This window comes from Balaenoptera ricei, chromosome 6 (genome assembly GCF_028023285.1).
Source record: "Balaenoptera ricei isolate mBalRic1 chromosome 6, mBalRic1.hap2, whole genome shotgun sequence".
Taxonomy (NCBI): Eukaryota; Metazoa; Chordata; class Mammalia; order Artiodactyla; family Balaenopteridae; genus Balaenoptera; species Balaenoptera ricei.
The window spans coordinates 55,822,494-55,847,645 of record NC_082644.1 but is presented as its reverse complement, the minus strand read 5'-3'; the positions used below and the strand labels follow the sequence as shown (position 1 = coordinate 55,847,645).

Below are 25,152 nucleotides of genomic sequence, written 5' to 3'. Positions count from 1 at the left end.
TACATTGCAGGCCAACCCTGTGCCAGGGCAGCACTGGGCACTAGGAAACAGAGATGAACAAGACCAAGATCACTGCCTTCTAGGAACTCTAAAACGTTGGAGAGGCATTCAAGTAGATGATGATAGTACAAAATACAACCTAACAAGTGCTGAATAGAGTTTGACCCAGTGTTACCAAACCAAACTTGGGTCCACTCGCCTGATGTGCCGCAAAGCCGAGCTGCTGACACCAGGTTGTGGTGAAGGAAATACAGTGTTTATTGCCGGGCCAGCTAAGGAGACTGGGCAGCTTAGGCTCAAAAGACCTGAATCCCCCAATGGCTTTTAGGGAAGGGTTTTTAAAGACAAAGTGAGGGAGTAGGTCATGGGGCACGTGATCAGCTCGTGCACAGCTCTCTGATTGGTGGGTGGTGAGGTAACCCTGTGAGGTCACAGGGGTCAGCATTATCAGTCCTCAGGCTCCAGCTGGTCTGGGGGCTACGTGCTCATGGTCATCATGTAGTTAGCTTCTTCCACCTGGTGGAGGTTTTAGTATCTGCAAAACAATTCAAGGATATGGCTAAGGATATTATCTATAGCCCCTGAGGAAGAACTAAAGGTTCTTGACTAACCTATTATTATTTTGTCTTGCTTGACTGTTTTCCTTTGTTTCTGCATTTTCTCACTTTTCTGATTAAATTTGTTCTTTGGAACTCAGGGAAAGCCTAGGAGACTAAAGCTCTTCTACAAACAAGAGGCAGGTGGGGGATATGAGGGGTGGGGGAGTCTGTCCTTGGGAAGGCCCTACAGTGTCTTGCTCAGTTTCACCAGGGCTGTGGGAGCACAGAGGAATTTGGACATATTTACAGGGGAAGGTACAAGTGACCTAGTGACGATTTGATCACAGTAGGTACATAGGCACAGGAAGAGAGTTACGGATTTATTATTGAAGGACAGTAAAACCTAACATATTAATCAAGTCTTGTTAGTTACCAAGAAAATACTTAGGAATGATTTTTAGCAATATAGACAGTTATGGAAAGCAAGTTAAATTTTTTAAAGAACTTTTGTACATTAAACTATCCTCTGATGCTGCAGATTGGTATCTATTGATTACAGCTAACCCAAGCAGACTCTCTCCTGGAAAACAGGATTTTTATTGAGTATGGGAATCAAGGGACCTGGATTTCAGTCCTACCTCTGGTATGACCTGGCTGTCTGACCATAACGTATCTGTTTATCTCATCCCCACATCCTCAATGCTCCCCATCCCTGCCCCTCTCCCTACCCTCCAGCACACACAGGTACCCATGGGATGATGTAGTCCCAACAAAAACACAATTTTACTCCTGCAGTGCTTCTATTCTGAGGAGTGACCAGACTCCCTCCTTCCTGCAACGTCACCTCAAATTAGAATTGGAATCCCTCATTTTGCCAGAAAACCCCAAACCCCCAAAAGAAAAAACCATACTGCATGGCCTCATGAATGTATTCACTTTCCTCTCACATTCTCCTACTTAACCTCTACTTGCTAACTCCATGAACCGATATAACACAGAACTCTGTGGTTACTGGAGTTGATTTGATAAGAAAACTTAAGAGGTCACTTCTGAAAAGTGGATTCTCAGTATAGCATTGCATTCTGAAATGTAAATCTCCAGTTCATCTTTAACTGGTAACGAGTGCCCGCAGGAACACCATTTTGCTCTTTAAAGATCCTCATCTGGGTCGATGCCGTATGTATTAATGGCCCTCAAGCCTTTATTTGGCCTGGATTTTGGGAAGTGTCTGTGTCTTCCTTCTACCACAAGTTAGTCCTGGGTAGACATATTTTGGAAGTCTCCACCTTACATTCGCCATGTCTGTGATGTCACCGTGTTACTTGTAGGTAACAGAGTCACGTGGTGGTACTTATAGAGTAACGACACTAATCCTTTGTGTTGGTGAAGTGCTTTACAGTCAACAAAGCAACTACTCAGTTATCTTATATAATCTTCATAACTGTCCTGTGAGGTGGCTTTGAATTATCCACATGTCAGAAAACTTGAGAGGTAAAATTATTTGCCCAAGGTTATCAACCTAGAAAATAACACAAAACGTCCATCACCTTATGGATGGACAAAGAAAATATGGTATATTCATACAATGAAACATTATGCAACCATAAAAGGAAGGAGGTACTAATACCTGCCACACACGGATGAACCTTGAAAACGTGATGCTAACTGAAAGAAGCCGGAAACAAAGGACCACGTCATTATATAATTCCGTTTATATGAAATATCTAAAACAGGTATTTCCATAGAGACAGAAAGTAGATTAGTGGCTGCCAGGGGGTGGGGCCTTGAATGGAGTTGGGGGAGGGGGTTGGGAGTGACTGCTAATGTGTACCAGGTTTCTTTTTGGTGTGATGAAGCTGTTCAAAAATTAGATTATGGTGATGATCACACAGCTCTGTAAATATACTAAAAGTCATTGAATTATATATTTTAAATGAGTGAATTTTGTGGCATGCAAATTATATCACACTAAAGTTGTTAAAATTTTTAATTCATTTTTCTTTTCCCTACACCCCAGAGCTTTAGGGAAGTGACTTTAAGAAGTGTCTTCTTGATACATATTTGGCTTCACTTTTTTCTGTCATGAAAAGAGGTGCCCCGCCTCTTCTTAAAAGTCTGTCCCTTCCAAATGTTCCTCCATCTCTTCTCTCATGTCCAAATCGAACAAATAAGAGGACAGCCTTCTCAGAGTCCCTGCGTCCACCACTCCCTAGCTGACATTAGCACATCAGTAAGCCTGAGAAGAATTAAAAAGACAGTATCCTTTCCTGTGTCCTTTCCATAGTTTATTTTTTGGCATATTTTTATCAGAGCTTTGCAATCAGTCAACTCATTCAAGAGCAAGTCTCCCACATGGTTGGTTGAAAAGCACTGGGCAGAAACTTGAAAGGAAAGGAAGCCAGTAGTGCCAGTTTGGAGTGCTGGAATTGTATTTAGACCCTGTCCCCAATTTGGTGTGTAACTTTGAGCAACTCTAAGCCTGGAGAAATGCCGAATACTTCCCACATATATGTGTGTGTTTATATAAGTGTCTGTGTGTGAGTGTGTGTGTGAAATATAACTATTGGTACAGAATTGACTGAGGCAATAGGAAATGGGACAGTGAAGTGAGTAGTTTCTTTCCACACCTTAAAAGCATATTGGGAAAGAAGGAGTCAGATTAACTCTTAGATGATGTGGGATGCAGTGACATTACTCTGAATACATGCTCTAGCTGTTGCAGCAGCCTTGCCTGTGAAATATACCCTGCAGGGGCAGAGGACACTCAAAGTTCTAATACTAGAAATAATGGGTAAAAAGCAAACCAGGAATGTGTATATTGTCGGGGAGGGGAGCCTCCTCCACGTCTCCTTCTCTGACTTCAGCATGAGCGTACCAGGTGTGAGTCTCCAGAGTCGGCCGCAGTGCAGGCAGCAGACCTTGAAGCTTGAGGTAGAAGCAGAGTGGTGCATCTGTCAGGGCTTAGTCTTCTTAGGTGGTGACGAGATGCTTAGCATTCAGGAAATTCTGCCCAGATTATAAATGAAATCTGTATCTGTATCTGCCTTGTCACTAAGGTGCTTTTAACATTTTTGGTTCAGATGATGGAATTTCTGTAGGTATGAGTTATCAAACTTGATATCTCAGACAGGGATCCATCTTTCTGAGTTTTGTGTTGTTATTCTGTGTTCCCAATTGAATCCCTCTATTAGCAGGTCAGTGATTTTTCTGTATAAGATGGTGGATCTGGTGTCTCTTTATTGAATGCCAAGTGGTTTGTCCATCCACTTTCATGACTATCTCTGAGGTCTCTTCATATCTTCTCTTTATTGTTATTTAAGGTAAAGCTTATTGCAGCTAAGAGCATGGTGCTAGCTTTCTTTGGCTTAGGAAGAGAGGAGGGTTTATCTCGGGATAGAGCTTGGCTGCCACATTTGGTGACGTAAAATGCTATATAGAGAGCTGAATGTATTGATGTGTGAAACACTTGTAGGAAGTCTCTCAAGTGTCTTCAAATACCCATTGGCTTGCAGTTTGTCCTTGATGTTTGCTTTCTGCAAAGGTGAGGTACCTACCTTGAATGGATGGATGAAGGCTGTCCAAGCATTAGTGATAGAAATGGAGCATATTCTGAGCTGCCTGCCCTGCAGCTGAGACCCAGCAACTGTCAGTTACTCTACTTTTTATGGGCATCTCCTACTAAAGATGATTTATTGTCTTTTTTTTTTTTTAATTTTAGAGGGATATTTGCATCAAAATAACCCTAATCTGAGAATCTGGGGGTGGGAAAGAGGAGAGTTCCATAGCATTTTCTCTTCAAACACTTTGCATGGTATTTTCTCTTTTCCTTCCTTTCCTAATTGTTATCTACCTTTGGTGTACTATAAACAGCACTCCAGCAGGTAGAAATTGCATCAGTTAGGGTTCTTCGGAGAAACAGAAACAGTAGGATATGGGGGCAGAATTTCTTCTTCCTCCAGGGAACCTCAGTTTTGTTAAGGCCTTTCAGTTGGTTGGATGCAACCCACCCACATTTTCAAGGATAATCTTATTTAGTTAAACTCAACTGATTGTGGAATTAACACATCTACAGAATATCTTCATAGCAAGACCTAGATTAGTGTTTGATTGAATAACCAGGTACTATAACCTAGCTAAATTGACTCATCAAATTAACCATAATAGAAATAGACATCAAATTTTAAATTGGAAGACATCTTAGAACTCTCCTGGTTATCTAACCACACCCTACCCCTCCCCCATTTTGTGGATGAGGAAACAGAGGTCCAGGGAAGTTTGTGATTTCAGTTCACAAAAAAGAAAAGGGCTTCCCAGCAGTTTCTTTCAACAATTGAAGGTCTAGTACCACTTCCCCTTGCCTTATCAGCTGAGTCATCAGGCATTAGGTTCTAGGCTATTCATTCACCAGGACTGAAATCCCAAATGAATTACTGGTACTTTTTTTTTCTCTTTTTGAGTTCTGCTTTTTTCTCAAGGGATTTTATGACTGAGCTTTAAATAGAATTAAAAAAAAAATACTGTGTGACATAATTCTAGCCCCAAGTCTTAGTGTCTATTTTTAGCAGAGACTGTCTTTTTATGTTTTGTTCAATTTTGGTGGCTTATTGCAGTAGACTATGAAAATGTATATTTTTTTCCCTATTGCCAGGGATGGGAAACTTTATGGAAATACTATCCCACTCTGTGAATCCCCCTTGCTAAATTACCCCTTATCTGATGAGGAACTAGATTATTTGGGGGAGTTGAAAAATACAGAAGTGGTTATTGGTTTTTTATTCTGCACATTTTATATACTTAAAACTTTTTTTTTTTTCTGAAGGACAGAAATAGGATCACTTGTGAATGAAACTGTAGGTGATAGTATAAACTATGTTTCCAGGGAGGGACTGAAACTTGCATGATACCTCTCCTACCAACTCCTTTTGAGGGGTGTGTGTAAGCAATTAGCCACAGAGTCCATGGGAAGTTCTCACTTTAGGGAAACAGGGCTTAGAAAGTTATTGCTTTTAACTCCAGTGAACCACACCAGAAGCTCAGAACATCATGCAAATCAATTTCTGCATTTTCTATATAGTATTTGACAAGAAGCAGGATAGGCTGAAAGCTGGGGAAAAGGCCAAGAGCTTAGCTCACCTAAACTCATTTTAAAGTTTTTGGCTCCAGACATTCAAAGAAAATCATTTGTCATTCTATTGAATTCTTGGGGGGGAAATCACTAGTTTTTAGATTTTTAGGAACCTTTCTATTTTTCTTCAATATAGTGAGAAATAGAGTTAGCACCGTTGGCTCAATTAACTCAATTTAGATAGATGAAAATGCCTTTACTCATTTTCTAAGAAAGAATACAAAATTTCTGGATGGGAAAAAGAAATATATATTTTTTGAAATTCACTTTCAAAATATCATGGCATTTAAGCATTCCAATGTAATGACAGCTAAGAAAAACTAGTGTGAAACCTATATCCCATAAAGTGTATCCACCCTGCCTTTCATACATGGCAATACCACCATCTGGAAAAACAAGATCTACTTGTATTTAGCCAGATACCAAGAAAATACTGCTGTAATTTTGACTTTTCTGTTTCCTTCTGAATATTGGGTATGTCATCAAGTATTATCATTTAATTTTTAGGACCTAACCAATGAATAATAATTAAAGAACTTTCCTAAAGATTCAGAGTATGGGCTTCTGTTATTTATTTATTATCATAGGTGATGCCTTTCTATAAATATTGCGAAAACAATATTTTGAATTTTCTGTTTTTTTGCCTGTTGACAGAGAAGAAGATATGACACTTTACAGGGGAGGTAAGAGTCTCAGAAAGGAGACTGAGAACCAGTGCTCACTCATAGTTAAGGGTCCTCCTTCAATTTATTTTGGTCTTAGAATAATTCATTGAGATACATTTTTTTTTTCAACTGATAATTGTCTGCTCTGCAAACACTGTGTTAGGTACTGCAGTCTCAGATGTTTTCAGACAAAGAAGCATGTGACATGATCCCCACCTTTTGCATCTTACAATAAGATGAGAAGTTCTCAGCAATTTTACTCATCAAGTAGCTAGTTCCAGGGAGTCCAACAGATGATGTGTTTCATTAAGAGTTCACAGGAAATCTAGTAACTTCCATCTAGGGCAATCAAGATGAAGATGGAGAAGGTGAAATCTGGGTGAGCAACTTAGAGAATTGGTAGGATTTGAAAATAAGAAAAGAGAAATAGGTCCAGGTACAAGGCAGAAGGAATTAACACAGCATATTTGGTGGATGGTAAGGAAACCTGGCTTTGTATAATGAATGATGAGACAAAGCTAAACAAAAACAGGGACATTAGGCAGTAAAAAATTTGCAGGTGTGTAACATATGAATCAATTTGGTCTTAAGTCTATTGAATTTCACTGATGTGATTTTCAAGGAGGCCTTTATAAAAAGTAGCTGGAGATATGGTAGTTGGATCTTCAGTGTTTGAAATGCAATGCAGGGAAGAATCAGAGCTGCGACTAGAGAATGGAGTGTCTTTTGCCTAGAGGTGACAGTTAATGTGGGGGAAGGTGAGTCATTGTTGGAAAGCGGGAGGCATCCTTTGGGCTGGGAACAGTGGTCATTTATTTAAGCTGTCTCCTGCTGCTGATTCCCTTGACATTTTTCTTATTCGGCATATAGAAAAAAATAGCATGAGACAACACTACTGCAGACTCAGAATTAAGACTTAATTTAAAACATGAGTCGATTGTATTATTTATTTTCTTTCTTTGAAGAGAAAAACTATCCCTGAGTGAGGTTATCAGTCTTGTTTGCCTTACTTTATGCCTCCTTTCAGTCATCTTAACATTAACATTTACAAAATTACACTGTAGTTCAGTCCACAAATCTTTACTGAGTATGTGTTGTGAGGAATACAATGAAGAATAAGATAGAAGAAGGTGAGATTTTCGGTTTGGTTGGAATACAGAATATATGGAGAGTGTAATAGAAAATAAGATTAAAAGTATAAGCTCTCAGTGTTGTGCTACATGGGTACAATTGAAGGTTTTGAACAGAAGAGTTGTTTTTAGACAGTACAGGTTTTAGGAACCACCTCACTGGAAAACAGTAGGGCAAAACTATTCTTAAATAAATGGTGCTAGGTGAGGAAAACAAAACTCATCGTTGGCCAAATGAGCTCAGGGAGCCTTTCTTCCTCACCTTGACTCTTATACACAAAGGCAATAGAAGTTCTAGTAATGTTATTTAAAGAACAGGAGGAGAAAATGTTTGGCATACTCCTAAGGAGTGAGAAGATTGTTATTTAACACATTGTTTAATTCAGTGCCTTGATATGTTTAGATCCTTTGTGACTTGGAAAAACAAAAGTAGCCCAGAGAACAATGTGGATGTCATTTTGAATAGTCTTCTTTTTCCGTCCATCTAATTAGATAAGAAAATTTATATCAACCAAATAATCAGACCAGGACCAGTTTCTACCTGTTAGCTTCATTCAGAATGTTTGGTGAACTGTTTCTCTCAGAGCAGCTCAAATGTCAGCTTTTGTGGAGAATGGAAAGATTCATATTTTCTCTTTCTCCCTTCCTCTCTGTCCTCCTGCCTTCCCCTGCCTCCCCCTCAGTACTTAAGCCAAATAGTTAAAGCCAGTGGACTGATGAGTTGTCCTCCGTGTGAGTTACCAGGACTAGTTCTAAATTACTAATGGCCAGTGTGATCCCATTTGATATAGAGCCAGCAGTTGTGGTGCTAACCTGTTGATGGATGCAAAATGGGAGGAAATTAAAATTACTCTCAGTTGAGCAACATGGAATTGAAAGTATTATATAAGCCCTTGTGCTTTTGATGAAGGTCATATTTTATGGCTTAGAGATGGCCAAAATGTGATTAACCCAAGGTTACCAGGATTCTCTAATGTTACTATAAATGGAGACATTTCTCAGCTACTTGGTTTTTGTGACGGTTTTGCAAATGAAAATTAAATATCTCATTCATGGGTCATGGGAGGGGTATATCTATAATGATCCTCTTTAACTAAAATGGGGCCTTGTGATATAGTGAGTTCCGTGACATTGAAGACAGTCAGGTAGAACTGAGACAGTTGAGTCGGGGTTGTGTAGCTTATATTTCTTTATTGTGTAAGAGTTCAACAAGATTAGAGTTTCCCAGCCCAAATTTAACAGAAAACCACATACTTCAAGAATAAGACACAAGAGGGGCTTAAGTATGAGCTAAAACTGCCATCACTGAGCAGAGTGAAAGGGAGGGAATCAGTGTAAAAATCATAGTAAAATTTGTTTGGTGATAGGGAAAATTCGATATTAATAACCTTTAAGTCCCCTTCTATTCCTGATTTTCTATAACTTAAACCTCAACATGTAGGTTAAGTTACTGGCACTTGGAATTCCACTAGGAAGTTCTAAACTGAATTCTAAGGCCTTCCCATCCCCATTTCTGGGTTGGTAAACATCTTTAAGAAAGTAGTCAAAGAAGCTGACTTCTGGGCCAGATCACAGTTGATACAGGCTTTTTAGATTGGGTGATAGTGATGCTACACAAAACCTGGATCTGTGCAGACTGTTGAAATAGTTGATAGCCGTCATCACCTAGGATACAGGTTAGGTGAGAGGGCTGATGTCAAGGACCGAAGGTTAAAGCAGTGAATCTAACTCTGGCCATCTGGCCCTTTGAATCTAAAGGAACTTCAGGCACAAATGGCCAGCACCACGGACAGCTCTTCAGTGCTTATGGTGCAAATGCAAAGCCACCTAGGGTTTACTTGGGAAAATTGCCTTCCAGGTCCTGGTTCCACCTCTTCCTAGCTAAAGATCCCTACCATGGACAGGCAGTTTAATTTATGCAAGCCTCAGTTTTCTCATCTGCAACATAGGAATAATATCTGCTCTACATAGTTCTTATGGTACGCATGCTGGATGATAAATTACAAGTCAAAGTGCCAGTTATACAAATTAAAGATGTGAATATTGTTTTTACTAACATTTCATTTTTAATCATTGACCTTTATCTGCCTAACATTGTATTATGTTAATGAAAATTGCTAGATTCTCCTCAAGGTATGAAACAACAGTTAAATAAACTGATGGGAAAGACCAGGGTATTTAATCAGATATACAATTTACTGGTAAGAGAACAGAACTAGGATATATTGCATGTCTTGTAGGTTCACACACCGGTTTTTATATTCACTATGCCGTTTATTTTCATAACAACTCTGTGTGCCATGGCAGTCCATTCCGTGCCCTTCCATCATAGCATATTCCTTCTGTTAGTGCTGCTGAGGTGAAATCTGGGCCAGAGTGGTGATAGAATTCAGACTCTTGGTTTTCCCAAGAGTGATCTCTTCTAAAGATTTTCCTGATGACAGAATGCAGCAGTTAAAGAAAGAGAGTGTAAGGACTATACCTCAGCCCCCTATAAGGGGATATCAGAGCTTCCATGGCCAGAGAGATAGAGCCATGTATCCCAGGACTCTTTTAGAAGGAGGTAACCCAAGCTCACTTGGATGACCCAAGTTGTTACTGAGGTTGCTGCAGGTCTGGCCATGGTGGGGATCCTCTGCAAAGACCCTCAACACAGTGGCTATTAAAGGAAATGAAAAATTATACTTCAGCATCTGTGTGTGATAACTTTATGTAGCACAGTGACATCTTAGTAAAAAGCATCTAACTGGGCTTCCCTGGTGGCGCAGTGGTTGAGAGTCTGCCTGCTAATGCAGGGGACACGGGTTCGAGCCCTGGTCTGGGAAGATCCCACATGCCGCTGAGCAACTGGGCCCGTGAGCCACAACTGCTGAGCCTGCGCGTCTGGAGCCTGTGCTCCGTAACAAGAGAGGCCGCGATAGTGAGAGGCCTGTGCACCGTGATGAAGAGTGGCCCCCGCTCACCGCAACTAGAGAAAGCCCTCGCACAGAAACGAAGACCCAACACAGCCATAAATAAATAAATAAAAATAAATTTAAAAAAAAAAACCCACAGTTCGAGTACTTTTAAAAAAAAAAAAGCATCTAACTACCTTTACAGTTACTTTAAGAGGAATGAAATTCTAGTGTCATTAGCATTTAATATTTCCTGTCTTTGATGAAATTAAAGTATCTTCCTTGTGATCCCTTCATAATTTTCATTAGACTTAATTTGAGTCTTTATTTCAAAACAGAATAGGATATCTAATCTTTTAATGAACATGAATTCTACATGTGGAAAATGACCATTGGCATATGTAAATTGATGAAAATAAAATGTATGATAATGGGAATTGATTGGGTAGCAAAGAAGTACCCTCAACATCTTTCCACATAGTTTATCTTATGTATATAAGGATGTAGACAGCTACAGGGAGATTTATAAGACTACTACTTAAGTCCTTTTATCTGAAGATCAGCTAGGCTGATATTTTTCATACCAGTTTGATAGATGCTTGTGATTATCTGTTCAACAGCCCATTGAGGAATAGGTTGAGGATGTAGCAATTTTCTACCTAGGTAGCATTTTAGATCCATTATCAGAGGGAAATGATTACTGTATGATGCTGTTGTCCCTTGGAACTCTCAAAAGGAAAACGTTAGTGATTTGATAGTTGTGTGATGATTTATATAATAGAAAGAGCACTAGGGTTGAAATCAGAAGATGTAAGTTTGAATTCTTGCTTCAGTACCTACCAGATGCATGGATTTTGGTAAGTTGTTCATATCCGCTGAGCCAAAGCCGTCTCCTATGAAAATGGGATGGCCCACCTACATCAGAGAATAGTTATAAGATTGTATTCGATGATGTTTGTCAAAGTGCTTAAAACTTGTGACACATTTTTAAAAGAAAATTTATTTATAATTCTTTTTTTGGGTTATTTTCTACAGAAAGTGAGTGAGAAGGTTGGAGGAGCTGAAGGAACCAAGCTAGATGATGACTTCAAAGAGATGGAAAGGGTGAGTCTTCATCACTCAGAGTTCCCTTGACATAAAATTGCCCAGCATACTAAGTGGAGAAGAGAGAAAGGAAAGAGGAAACCGTTCTCCACTGGTACCTGAGAATACATTTTGTTATTCTTAAAAGTACTCTCCTTTTAGTGTATATTTTAAAACAGAAAATGTAAAGTATCTGTTTTTTTTTACTATCCTAAGAACAAAGCCTCCATGAAGGTGAAATGTCATAATGGATTTTATTGTTACTTTTCCAAATAGGGACAGCATGGAGCTGGTGTTTGAACTGCGCTGGGGTGGGACGAAAAGAGGAGAAGGTGGGGAATGATGTACCAAATGTTAGGGGGAGAGTTTGAGTCACTTTCTAGCTTTCGAGAACTTTCCTGAGGGGACTGTGCCAGCCAGAGGCAGCATGTGTAGTGAACACAGTGGTGAGCCGGTCTGACCTTGGCCTGAGCTCCACTTCTACTGCCTGTTGCACGAGTCAGCATATTGCTCTGAGCTTCTGTATTTTCATAAATGTAAAAGGAGAATACAAATTTGTTCTTCAGAGACTTTTATTAAGGATTAAAAATAATATAAATCATTTAACATTCTTCCTTAAAAGATAACAGGTTCTCAACAAGTGAGAGTGGAGGTGGTGAACAAAATAAGCCTTTTCATTTTTCTTGCGACAGATGCCGTATTTTCTCTTTTACTTTTCTTTCACTTTGAGACTGCCTGTAGAAAGAGATACATAGGCTTATGTTGGAGAGTGGGTATTGCATTGTGCAATTAATTATTTTAGATTTTAAATTGTGGATGAGTAAAGGATCTGGGAATACAAACCCTGTACTTCAACAGAGAGGATGGCGAAAGCCTGTGATACCCAGAAACCACATTTTTACTTTCTGCCCTGTCTTTTTCAGTTTTTCTTCTGAAGAGTTCATTGATGAATACAACAAATTCTTGTTTTGTACCTCCTCTGAGACAGGCATGTAGGATATAGTAGTGAACAGGATAGATAAGATTCCTGACAGCATTAAATTCATAATCTAGTGGGGAAGACAGACTTTGGACAAATACTGACCAGTGTGGCAAGGGTAACGAAACATGGCACTAGAGAAGCTTGGGACAGAGGAAACTCACCCACATAGGTGGTCAGGGAAGACTTTCCTGATATTTAAGTGAGGATATAAAGGATGAGTAAGAGTTAGCAGAGCCTAGTGCGTTTCTAGTAAAGGAAACTGCAAGCAAGAGAGAACCGGACAGGGACTTCTGTGGTGGTCCAGTGGCTAAGACTCCGTGCTCCCAATGCAGGGGGCCCAGGTTCAATCCCTGGTCAGGGAACTAGATCCCATGTGCCGCAGCTAAAGATCCCGATGCTGCAACTAAAAGATCCTGCAAGCTACAACTAAAGATCCCACATGCTGCAACGAAGACCCAGTGCAGCCAAATAAATAAATAAATATTAAAAAAAAAAGAGAGAGAACTGGACACATTTGAGCTCCTGAATAAAAGATGAGTTGCTGAGAGACAGGAGTCTTGTGAAATGAGACTGTTTAGTGTTTACCTAGCTGGTGTTTCTGGCTAAGTTCTTGAGATGGACCTCACTGATAGAATAGGGAGCTTCACTGATAGGAGATTTAATGCGTCTCCAGAACCCAACACACCTGCTCAGAATGACTTGACTTTGACTCCTCTGCTTGCCATAGTTCCACACCCCTCTTTATGAGCAGCCCTGTGGGTCTGTTCATTTGCACCAATCTCTGTCTACACCCAGTCTTCCTTTGTCCCCCTTATCCTTTGATGTCTCCCTCCCATCCCCACCCTGGAGGGAGTGTATAATATTCCACGTGGCCAGTGCCCTGTCATTAATGACAGATTAGGCAGATGTTTAGGAATTTAGGACTAAGGAATCAGAATTTGAGTCCTGCTTTCAGCCTCTGCCAGGACACAAGATAATAAGTTCGGTAGCCCACTGCCTAAACTGAGACAAACTAACTTTCTGTTTCTTAAATGAGATTAAAAAGAATAAGAAATTTGGAGAACAGTGTTTATAACTGAACAACTAATTAAGCCTTTGAATCCAGGCCAGTCTTGCAAAGTAATTGAAATAAAAGAGGATCTTACAAATATTTTACTTCAGACAAAGACCCACAGACGTCCCTCTGAGTCTATTGGTAAGGTTTATTTCTCCTGTTTCCTAGAAAACAATGAGTTTCTGAAGCTTTTATTTCAAAATCTAGATATTACCATAATAAGGTTTTGCTGATTAAAGAGCACACTTGTGGTTTTGTATTTGGGTTTATAACTAAGTAGACTGAGAGATTTACATCCTAGTGAGGTGTGGAAATTGTTTATTCCGCTTCATTCCACACATCTTTTGCCTTATCTCTACTCATGTTAAATTCACATTAAAGGTAGAGGTTTCTGTGGTAATTGGAAAGCACATGCTTTAGATTTAGACTCCAAATCTGTTCTGTTTATATGTTTATTACACACAAAAACATTTTAGCTCAGTGTTCCCAAACCTGCAGAAGAATCACCTTTCCATGGTCAATTTCCTGTTCATCAAGGATTTAGAGCAGAGACACCTTTGTTCACTATGTTCTCAGAGGTGCAGTGAGACAACAAAACGAGATAAATTAGAGGTTTGCATCAAGCAACACTACTGGGAGAGAGAAGTGGGTATTCCTAGAGATTGTTTCCATAATCAGCCACCCCATCCACTCTCCTGCTGAGATACAGTAAAATTACCATGTGCATCTCTTAGCCCTTGTAGCCTTCCTGGCCCGGAGCTGATTGGGTGGACTCTTTCAGCTGTGTTTTCGCTGCAGGAACCCTGCCTGTAACCATTTCTGTCCTCCTCCTAAGTGCCTGCATGGAATTGTTTCTTTGTTCATTTTAAATGGTATTTGTTGCTTACAAGCATCCTCAAACACAGACTAAATTTCTTACCATGGTACAGACATTGTGTGGATTTTTTTCTTTGAAAAGCTGCAGATTTGTCAAGAGGAAGCACTAGAATTTGAGGGACCTCTGGTTTCTTCGAAATTTACATCAGTTGCTGCAGTGATTGTGTGTGTGTGTGTGTGTGTGTGTGTGTGTGTGTGTGTGTGTGTGGTGTGTGGTTATGTTCATGAATTCACATGGAATATCTGTAACTGCCTCCACGTGGCAGGCATCCTGCTGGGCACCAGGAATACAAAGATGATTAAGGTACAGTTCTTGCCTTCAGGAGCTTCCAGTTTTGATGGAAGGAATAGACACATAAATTAGTGTCTTATGGGACATGGTGCTTGATGCCTTGGGAAGTATTTTCATGGAAGACCTAACTCAGGTTGGGTAGATCAGTGGAGGCTTCCTAGAAGAAAGGGCATCTGAGCTAAATCCTGAAATTTTCCGTTTCCGTGTATATGAGTAATGCAGAAGTCCAAGCCAAGGGGTACAGTGTCTCTTTTAGCAGCCTGAAAAGTATCATGGGAAATCCCTGCTATTGAAACCAGGAGTCCTCAAGTTGAAAGCATGGCTATAGACCATTTTAATGAGAATGGAATTTTTCTGAAGGGGCAGCCTCAAGTTTTAAGGCAAGCAGATGTTGAGAAAGAATGGAAAGGTTGTCATTCCTTATACGAGTGAGAGAATGTACTGTTTGCAGAGCAGCCTGTGCGGGAAGCGCTATAGGAGAATGTCCATGGTCATTATCTCCATATACTTAACTAGTCATTGGGTGGAGAGGAGCTGGATCCTTCTGTTTAACCCCAAGTGGTAGGCTAGAATTAATGAGTAGAAGCTATGGGGAGATAGATTCAGACTCAACATAAGAAAGAACTTTTTGTTGTCGGAGCTTTTTAAATAAAAAAGAGCCTTGGGGGTTACTGAATTCCCCATCACTGCCCATGTTTAAAGAGAGGCTAAACCCACGGTTCCCACATTCTGTGTGAAGCACAATAGTTGTCATCTCCTTCGAGTTTTGTGGCAAGTAATTTGTTACTAATGTCATTTATAATAATGTCAGTCTCACTTGGATTCTAGTGATCTACCCCAAATGGGAGAGAAAGGAGTAAAGTCCCAGCCAGCATGCCCAGAGTTTCACATATCCCTGAGTGCACCGTGGGCACCTGTCATATACGTGAACGTCTTCTTCTTCATGGGTGTGGTGGTAAAAGAGAAGGTGTGGATTACCGTACTGAGACACTCACTTGCTGGTGTGGAACTGTAGGATGGGTGGGAGCCCCAAACAAGATGAGCTTTAAAGACATTTTTCTGCTTATCCTGAAATTTAGTGAAGACTAGCTTCTTCTCAGTTACGTGTTTGCAGCATATTTCCAAGCCAATGTTCATTAAAGGTAAATGCCTAAGAAGATTAACAAAAAAATACCTTGGGGCAATCTCAGCCTAATGTGTTGTTTATTTTTGTTTTCAACACACAGTTCATTAATCAGGCTTTCCAAATACATGAGGTAACTGCTGTAAAGCAGAGCAATCTGGGGACAGGTACATTAATTCTTCCATGTCAGTAGGGGACTATTAAAACATCCCCTTATTGGACCAGCCTGTATCTCACTGCCAGACAGACTTTCCCAGGATACTGTTTTCATCGTGTCTCTGTGACTTGTTTAGTTAGGTGTTCTCCTTCAGGTCCTGTCCTTTAAGTGGGTGTGCATTCATTCTTAATAGGTACATTTTCTTAATTTCAGTGACAGAAAAATTAAGAATTTGAAAGATTTTCATGTTTCATATGACATTTTAACATCTCTTTTGCATAACCACTGTAAGTTAGCCCGTGTCTAAGTGGGTGCTTAATTCATCTATTTAGTATTGATCACTAAACCCACAAACTGTCTGTGCTCCATTTTAAGATGTCCATTTTTTTTTTCTTAAACTCTGCTACTGTGTCCCTGTGACAGCATCTGGTATAACGCAGTGTCTGATGATGTGAAGTCATATCTTTCAGTCCTTTTGTTAGTCCACAAAGAATGCTGTGTTTTTCACCTGTGCTGCCACCTGTGTTCAGGAGACAGTGACTGCTCCTTTTCCAATGGGGAAGGGTAATGTTCCAATGCCTCAAAACAATAGCCCCATTCTAGTCAATCTGGTGCCTTTCGGTTCTCTTGTATCTTGTCTCTAAAGACTGAGACAGCTGGTGAAATGATGGGCATCTGTAGATTCAGCGTGGCATGCCTTTGTGAAAGTAGAACCTTAGCACAGGGAGCAGCAAACTTTCTCTGTAAATATATTAGGCTTTGTGGGCCAGAGGGCGTCTGTGGTCTGTGTTGCGGCTGCTCATCTCTGCTATTGAAGAGCAAAAGCAAGCATCAGTGGTATTTGAATGAAGGAGCATGGCTGTGTTCCAATAAAATTTACCCAAGGACACTGAAATTTGCATTTTGTATAGTTATTATGTGCAACAAAATAGTCTTCTTCTTTTGAATTGTTCCAACTCTTTAAAAATCTAACAACGGGGCTTCCCTGGTAGCACAGTGGTTAAGAATCCGCCTGCCAATGCAGGGAACACGGGTTCGAGCCCTGGTCCGGGAAGATCCCACATGCCGCGGAGCAACTAAGCCCGTGCGCCACAACTACTGAGCCTGAGCTCTAGAGCCCGTGAGCCACAACTACTGAGCCCAAGTGCTGCAACTACTGAAGCCTCGCACCTACAGCCCGAGCTGCACAACAAGAGAAGCCACTGCAACAAAGAGTAGCCCCTGCTCGCCACAACTAGAGAAAGCCCGCACAGCAACGAAGACCCAGCACAGCCAAAAATAAATAAATAAATAAATATTTTTTTTAAAAAAGGAAAAAATCTAACAACAGGCGGTGGCCCAGATTTGGCCCACCGGCCATGGTTTGCCAACCCTTGACTTAGCATGAAGAAGGGAAATGTCATAGTGAGTAAAGCGGGTTGAGAGAGCTGTTTCTCTCCCTACCCATAGTTGTAAATTACAAGACTGGATAGTAGAGGAAGAACCTGATAATGTATTGAGAGTTGCTAAAATCTTGGTAATGAGAAAATTGAAGTAAAAAGACCAGAGGAATATGTGCCTATGCTTTTACTTTGAGGGAAAAAAAAACAGAACTTATTTCATACAGGTAAGTTTTTATTTCCTGCAAACATGCCTGTATCTTATATAGTTAGCTTCACCTCCTCTAAACAGCCTTCCCTAATGACTCCCTGCCCCAATCCAGACAAGGGTAGAAACAGAGGCTCAGGCGCTCACAAAAATGGAAGTTGCTGTTTGGGACACATCAAAACTTGTTTTCAAGCAGTAGGAAAATTTGGGCATTAAGGAAATCATTAGCTACATGTCATAAGTTCAGAATTAAACTGTGCTGTTCTCAAATGGGAATAAGCTCTTGCCAGTTATAATAAATTATTTAAGTGGAAATCTTCTTAGTTCATGGTAGTTATACTAGGCCTGTTAATAAGAGGGTATATGGTTGGACATTGACAGTTGCGGTGTATAAATAGCGTTCCTAGCAAGAGCCTGACAAGGAGCGTTTAAGGTTCTCACAGGGTGATGGCCTCACCTTGTCCATGGCTGACACAGTATAGTTTTGTTTAGCAAAAAGAGTTCTGGACAAAAAGGGGACAGAGACGGAGAGAAGTTGGACGTTGGTCAGCCTCCTACTGGCTGATGTCATTGGATGATCCAGTTCCTCCAGCATTCTTCCTTGGAAGCCGTGTCTGATCCATGACCTTTGGAACTATATTTCTTCCCGTGATAGCTGCTTGGGTTGTGTGACCTCAGAGAATTCATTTCCCTTCTCCAGGTTCAGACTGGCATATTTAAAAAATCAAGGCTTTGGACTGGATGCTCTACTGGCCTTGTTCTCTTATGTTTATTAACTCTGTCAAGTGTAAAATCAGGAGTAAGATCCTAGTAAATGAATTTGCTAGTAGCTCTCCCCTGTTTGGTGTATGTCTTGAAAATGCATTCCGCAAATTATTATACTGGATAAAGTTGTTTTCAGAGGTGGATTGCAAGTGAAGGTTATTTTATGCTCTGATCAAAAGGGTTTAGCTAGAAATTTCTCTAGATTGATATCTAGATCAGGTACCTGAAAGTGTTGAAGGAATCTGCCTCAGTGGGCACAAGATCTGGGGTTGTATGGGCTCTTCCCTGGGAGACTTTGGCCAAACCATGGGGGACACTGAGTAGTTTTTATTCTCACTCTTCTTCTAAGGTTGAATCCCACTTTGGGGACCAAATGCAATTCTCTAATATTGGTGTCTCCAGTGTCTCTGTGCCTCCCCCAAGACCACTGGCTTTAGCCAAGCTAATAGCTTCTGTTCATAGAGCCTGAGTACTTGGGCAGTCACAGAGCCCAGAAGGGAAAGGGGGTTTCATTTCGCAAATGAGAGCCACTTTTCATGCTTTCCTTGCTGACTTGCCCATGGACCACTCCAGATATACACTACTGGCACCCAGCCTCTGTAGAGAAGCCAGTGTAACTGAGGGCATGTGGTCAAACAACTTAGCCTGGGACAGCCTCCCTTTTGCAGAGGCCCAGGGTAGAATAGTTCTTGTGAATGAGTTTCTGTAGACTTTGAGGACTTTCAAAACAAAACCAGAAGGTGAGCTGGAAGGTGCTTTCCTCCTGGTCCTGTGTGGTTGACCTCTGCCAGGTCTCCAGCTCCATCTAGGAGATGGTACAGAGAGCTTTGCAGCTCTGACTTGGTGTCTCTCTTCAGGTTAGGAGATGTCCCTGTTGCCTTTGTGTGCTTTCAAGAAGTATTGGGTGGTAGTTAACAACACATACGCTGGAGCCGGAATTGGGCAAGTTTCTTAACCTCTGTGTATCTGTTTCATAAGGCTTCTGAGGATTTGGTATGTAAAGATATTTAAAGCCCTTGGAACAATTTCTGACAAATATAAAACAGTTTATGATGATGGTGGTCATGATTATTACTGAGGGTAGAGATGGGGGAAAGTTAGAAATTGGTTAGCTCCCTCACATCAGATGAGTTCAGAATACCAAGTGGTCACTGGCCAATTCAGTTCCTCTGGCACTCTCCCTTAGAAACTTTGACCTTTGGAACTACTTTTCTTCCAGTCATAGCCACATAGGACATTTGGATCCATTTGACATTGAATGCTTTAAGCCCTGTCATATAGTCAGCAGAAGATCTGTGTTTTTGTCCTATCACACCTGTAACCTGGACTTTCAGCCTGTTTTTTCTGCACACACCCTTTGACTTCATTTCCATTACATTGAGTGCATAGTTGTTGGTTGGCATGTTGGTAATACTTCCAGGACCTCCGTGTATGGCCACACAAGTTCTGCACTATAAAACTCTGGGGGCCACTATTTATTGCAGAACTAAATACTACTTAGCCACATACTCAAATCTAAGATGTATTAAAAACTCAAGTTAACCAAAAGAATGTGGTACAGGGTTCACATGTGGGCAGACATCTCTTAAATAGGAATGCTTTTTGAGGTAATTTTATACCGTGATGGCCTCATAAGAAAAAATGTTTCCTCTATTAATCACAGTAGTAGCAAGCTCCTTACACACACAGTAATATGACTACCATGGAAGGGGAAATTATTAAGTATTGAAAAACAAAGCTGAAAGATAAAATCTTCTGGTTATGGTATGGTTTCTGATTATGAAAGAGAAGAAGGCTTACACAGACATAGAAAACAAATATACGGATACCAAGGGGGAAAGGGGTGGGGTGGGAGGAATTGGGAACTGGGATTGACACATATACAGTACTGATACTATGTATAAAATAGACAACTGATGGGCACATACTGAATAGCACAGGGAACTCTACCTAATGCACCGTGGTAACCTAAGTGGGAGGCAAGTCCAAAAGGGAGAGCATATCTATATGTGTATGGCTGATACTTTTGTTGTGCAGTGGAGGCTAACACAACATTGTAAAGCAACCATACTGCAATAAACATTAATTAAAAAAAAAAAGAAAGAGAAGGAGGCTTGCCCCATCCATAAAAGGTTGATTTTGTATGTAGGTGCAGTAGGTTACAGAAAAATTGGAATTGAAGGAGGAGCCCTTGAACTCTAAAGAAAACAACAAAGTCTCCTTGAACTTAATTGAGATCTGATGTTCTGCCGTCAAAAATTAATTCCCTTCATTCATACTTACGTATTCCATGTACATACCTTGGATAGGAGGATGCGCTAATTTTCAGCAGTCATTTACCCTGTAGAGTGAATGAATGGACCACACGTGTTGATAAGAAAAGGATTTCATGGGGGAATGTAGAGAGGACCTCATTGCATGGCCTCTTCATGTGGGAAAAAGGGTGCAACAGAGAGAGAACATGGTGACCTGCTGAGCGCAAATACTGACCATTCAGAATTTTGCAAGGATAGACTCTAGGACCAAGATTTTAATTTAGAATTAACCAAAAGTTCAAGAACTGCTTAGAAGTGTTTGCTCAAGATTTTTATGTACTTGGGATGTTCTCAGAAGTTAAATAAAAACTTTCCCTCTCTTACCTGAACAAGCAGAGTCGATGTTGCATGTTTCTTTCTTTAGAGCAGTGAAATGTGCCACCATGCCTGGCCCTCTGTAGACATCCAGTAAATGCCTCTGGGGCAAAATATGTTTCATAGCGCCACCTTACTTTTTTAAAATTTATGTTTATTTTATGCTGAATTTATTCCTGGGTCATATATTTTTGTTTCTTCAGTTTCTTTCGGGACATCTTCTTCTCTGCAACCTCCTCTTCAGGTTTAGGTACAATTTACTCTTTTTCAGTAGGGATCATCATAGTGTGGCAGAGAGGGCTCAGGTAGGGGTTAATCCGTCCATGAGCTCTGTAAGTCCAGGGCCCATCTCGGATTCTGTTCACCTGGATGTGCTCAATGCCAGAGACGCTACATGAAAACCCTTAAGTGTAACTTTACTCTCCGCATTTTTAAGCATGTGCGGCAAAAAATTCACTCTTTTTTGGGTCATGGACCCTCTGTCCAGCCCCACTCTTTGACCTGGATGGATACACCAGACAACTCCAACATTTTAATGATGGAATAGCATGCATTGCTTCTGTAAAGTGACATCTTTCAGAGAGTTGGTGGCTTTTTGGATATGCACACCCTCTATGGCCTGGCCATAGCTTCATGGGTGTTCTTAAAGTGAACATGAAGATTTGAACCTCTTGATTTGCAAGATTTTGTGGGGTTTTCTGTGTCAAGTGAGGAGTGAACCATTCTCAGAGACCACCTCAGGCAACTTACAGTGAGAGGAAGCTATATCCACCTTATTTTACCAGGAGGTAAGGAAGTATATTTTGAAACACATTTTAGGAAATTAGTAGTTTCCTTTTTGGGTAAATGGGCTTTCCAAGTCTTGATGGAACACAGCTGAATGCAAAGCCAGTGTTACTTCTGGCAGCTCTGTGAGCCCCTCACCTTCCACCGCAGGACTTGTTGCTCTGTTGTACCACCAGTGGTTGTATATATACTCAAGCAAAAACTACGTTTCTAAAGCTAATAATTTGCATCATTTAGAATATTTATTTTCTCATTTCAGAAAGTGGATGTCACCAGCAGGGCTGTGATGGAAATAATGACTAAAACAATTGAGTACCTTCAACCCAATCCAGGTAAGGGCTCGTTTTATACTTGCAGGGGTATCCCTCCAGGTAACTTTTCGTTTCTCTTTGGTAGACAGGCTAGGTTTGGTGCGCTTCTGCTTGCTCTATCCTCCCTTCTGGAAGTTCAGTGGCTTCAGGTGGAGCATTTCGACTGGGAAGGGAGGACTTTTTAGGTTCACACTGAAGTAACTGGAGGCTTCTGTGATATTTTATCTGACTGTAGTATAATTAACAAATAGCACTGTGTTGGCAGCGTGGGTGGCACATGATGTCAGGGTAGCTGCAAGCTGTTATTAACTGGACACTAATTTGAAAGGGATTGTAAGAAAGAAAACTGGGAGGATTTTCAGATAAAACATAGTAATTCACAAAAGGTGTGAAAAAGTAGGAAGTTGAACGGTTTTTGTGAAATACAGAGGGTTTCCGTCCATACGCATCACTGAAGTCTTTGGAGGGTTGTTCTTTGTTCTGATTTTTCTCCAAGCACATCACAGATCAGCACTTGTCCTTGCTAACCTCTTACACTCTTAAGAGAAGGGAGTTATAATAGAGATAATGGAGCTGTACCTCGAAAAGAGAGCCAGGCAGAAGTGGGGTGATGTCGAAGAGCACAAGGTGTAACAGAGCAAAGCAGCTGATACTATAGACCTCCTCAGCACTCTTCCTGCAGAGCAGTTCCTAACTGCAGAGTATAGAAACTTGAAGCAAGGTTGAATATATTTAAGTAAAACGTATGAATACTGGGAAAACTACGTATCTTGAGACCAGTTTCTTTGGGAGTTTCAGGTTGAGATTCCTGTGTCTTTGGTGGTCCTAGGGGAGATGGTTCAGGCACTGTGTCAGCCCCACTGTGTTTGGATTCTGAGCATTAATGGGTGAGAGATAAGAAAAGGAAATAACGTGGGATAAGAGGAGGCAGACAAGCACAGTCAGTGCTGACCAGCTCCCTACTGCCTTCTGCTGCTGGCTGCAGCTTTCACTCAGCCCAAACTGTGGGAATAACATTCTCAGTTTTTTTAAAAACTGCATCAGAGATGGGATTATGTGAGGAAGGAAAATATTGAAGTAAGTGATAAGCCATAGGAACCCGGCATTTAACTGATAGTACACCAAATTGTTGGCAAATTAGGCAACGAATAGCAAAAATGAAGTTTCCAATTTTTGCTTGCAGCCTTCTTCATGACCTCTGTATTCCACAGAGATTCAAGGATCTCTTATCTAAGAGATCTTCACCTGTTCCTAAGTATTTAAACAGCTGTTATAGGTCAGTTTTGAAAAGAGAATTGCTTGCCCCAGGTCTCACGGTAAGAAGTCATTGTTTAGGGAAGAACGTTTTTGTCTTTGTCTTTGAGTAGAACCTTGAAGTGCTCCCTCATTTCCCGGGATTTATGCATGAATGGTGCTAGGATTAATTAGCCCTGCTGTTGTAAGGCTAATATATATTTTTTAACATCTTTATTGGAGTATAATTTCTTTACAATGTTGTGTTTGTTTCTGCTGTATAACAAAGTGAATCAGCTATACAAATACATATATCCCCATATCCCCTCCCTCTTGCGTCTCCCTCCCACCCTCCCTATCCCACCCCTCTAGGTGGTCACAAAGCACGGAGCTGATCTCCCTGTGCTATGCGGCTGCTTCCCACTAGCTGTCTATTTGACATTTGGTAGTGTATATACGTCAGTGCTACTCTCTCATTTCGTCCCAGCTTACTCTTCCCCCTCCCCGTGTCCTCAAGTCCATTCTCTACGTCTGTGTCTTTATTCCTGTCCTGCCCTTAGGTTCATCAGAACCATTTTTTTTTTTTTAGACTCCATATATATGTGTTAGCATACGATATTTGTTTTTCTCTTTCTGACTTACTTCACTCTGTATGAAAGACTCTAGGTCCATCCACCTCACTACAAATAACTCAATTTTGTTTCTTTTTATGGCTGAGTAATATTCCATTATATATATGTGCCTCATCTTTTTTATCCATTCATCTTTCGATGGACACTTAGGTTGCTTCCATGTTGTAGGACTAATGTTAAATGTAGGGAAGGAGAGGGAAAATATAGTATTTATTGAACACTAATGCATTTTCAGTATGCCGCTAGTTATATACACTGTCTCCTCTCTAAAAATAACTGTTTTTTTCCTGATTATAAAAAGAAAACGCAGTTGAAAAATTCATAGTATAGCAAAGAAACTAAAAATCCATGAACACAGATCTTTGGTGGGAACCCATCTGTGTTCCTGAGTATAATGGAATTCAGGTGTATGGAGGTATGCTGTGCTGAATAGGATGTCCTTCAAAATCCAGGGCTATCCAGAACCTCCAAATGTGACTTTATTTGGAAATAACATCTTTTGAGATGTAATCAGTTAATGACCTTGAGATGAACTCATTCTGGAGTTAGAGTGAGCCCTAAATCCAACAACTGGTGTCCTTATAAGAAGAAGAGAAAACACAGAGAGACACAGGGCAGAAGGCCACCTGAAGACAGAGGCCAAGATTAGAATGATGCTGCCACAAACCAAGGAATGCCGGGAGCCACCAGAGCTGGAAGAGGCGAGGAAGGATTCTCCCAGAGAGCCTCAGAAAGAACCAACCCTGCTGACACCTTGATTTCAAGTGTCTTGAACTGTGAGAGAGTAAATTTCTGTTGTTCTAAGCCGCACAATTTGTGGCAATTTGTTATGGCAGACCTAGAAAACTAATATAGTAGGCTAGCCTAATTTTCCTCAGGAAAAACAAGGGCCAGAGAATTTAAGAAACTTTCCCAAAGTTACACACCTAGGAAGGGATGAAACCAGGATTGGAACCCAGGTCTGATGCCCCCGAGCCCAGGAACTTTCCATTGCACAGTCCTGCTTCTGAGAAGAACGGATTCTTCATTTAGGTGCAAAGGGTCCTTTACTTTCAGAGTGGATGTGACAGAAATACAGAAAGGGAACAAATTATGGGGTTGAGACTTATTTTTATTTTAATAAAAAAGATAACAGGAGGAGGTAATTGGGGGAGATTTGAATTTTTAGAAATGACGTATTTTTAACAGAATTCTGAATGTGCTTATTAGCTACCAACATATTGGTTTTATGGCTATTTAAAAATTGAGTGAACATCTGCCACCAAGGAGAACAATTAAGGCCATCACC

At 40.6% G+C, this 25,152-nt stretch overlaps 1 protein-coding gene across 1 annotated transcript in view; it reads left to right on the top strand.

Moving 5' to 3' along the window:
- The window catches only part of SH3GL2 (SH3 domain containing GRB2 like 2, endophilin A1), a 198,099-nt gene that overhangs the window by 130,073 nt on the left and 42,874 nt on the right, over window positions 1–25,152 (top strand). The window contains exons 2-3 of the mRNA XM_059924672.1: window positions 11,389–11,457; window positions 21,948–22,020. Of these exons, the coding sequence (XP_059780655.1) occupies window positions 11,389–11,457; window positions 21,948–22,020 (142 nt within the window). The remainder of the gene's footprint in view (window positions 1–11,388; window positions 11,458–21,947; window positions 22,021–25,152) is intronic.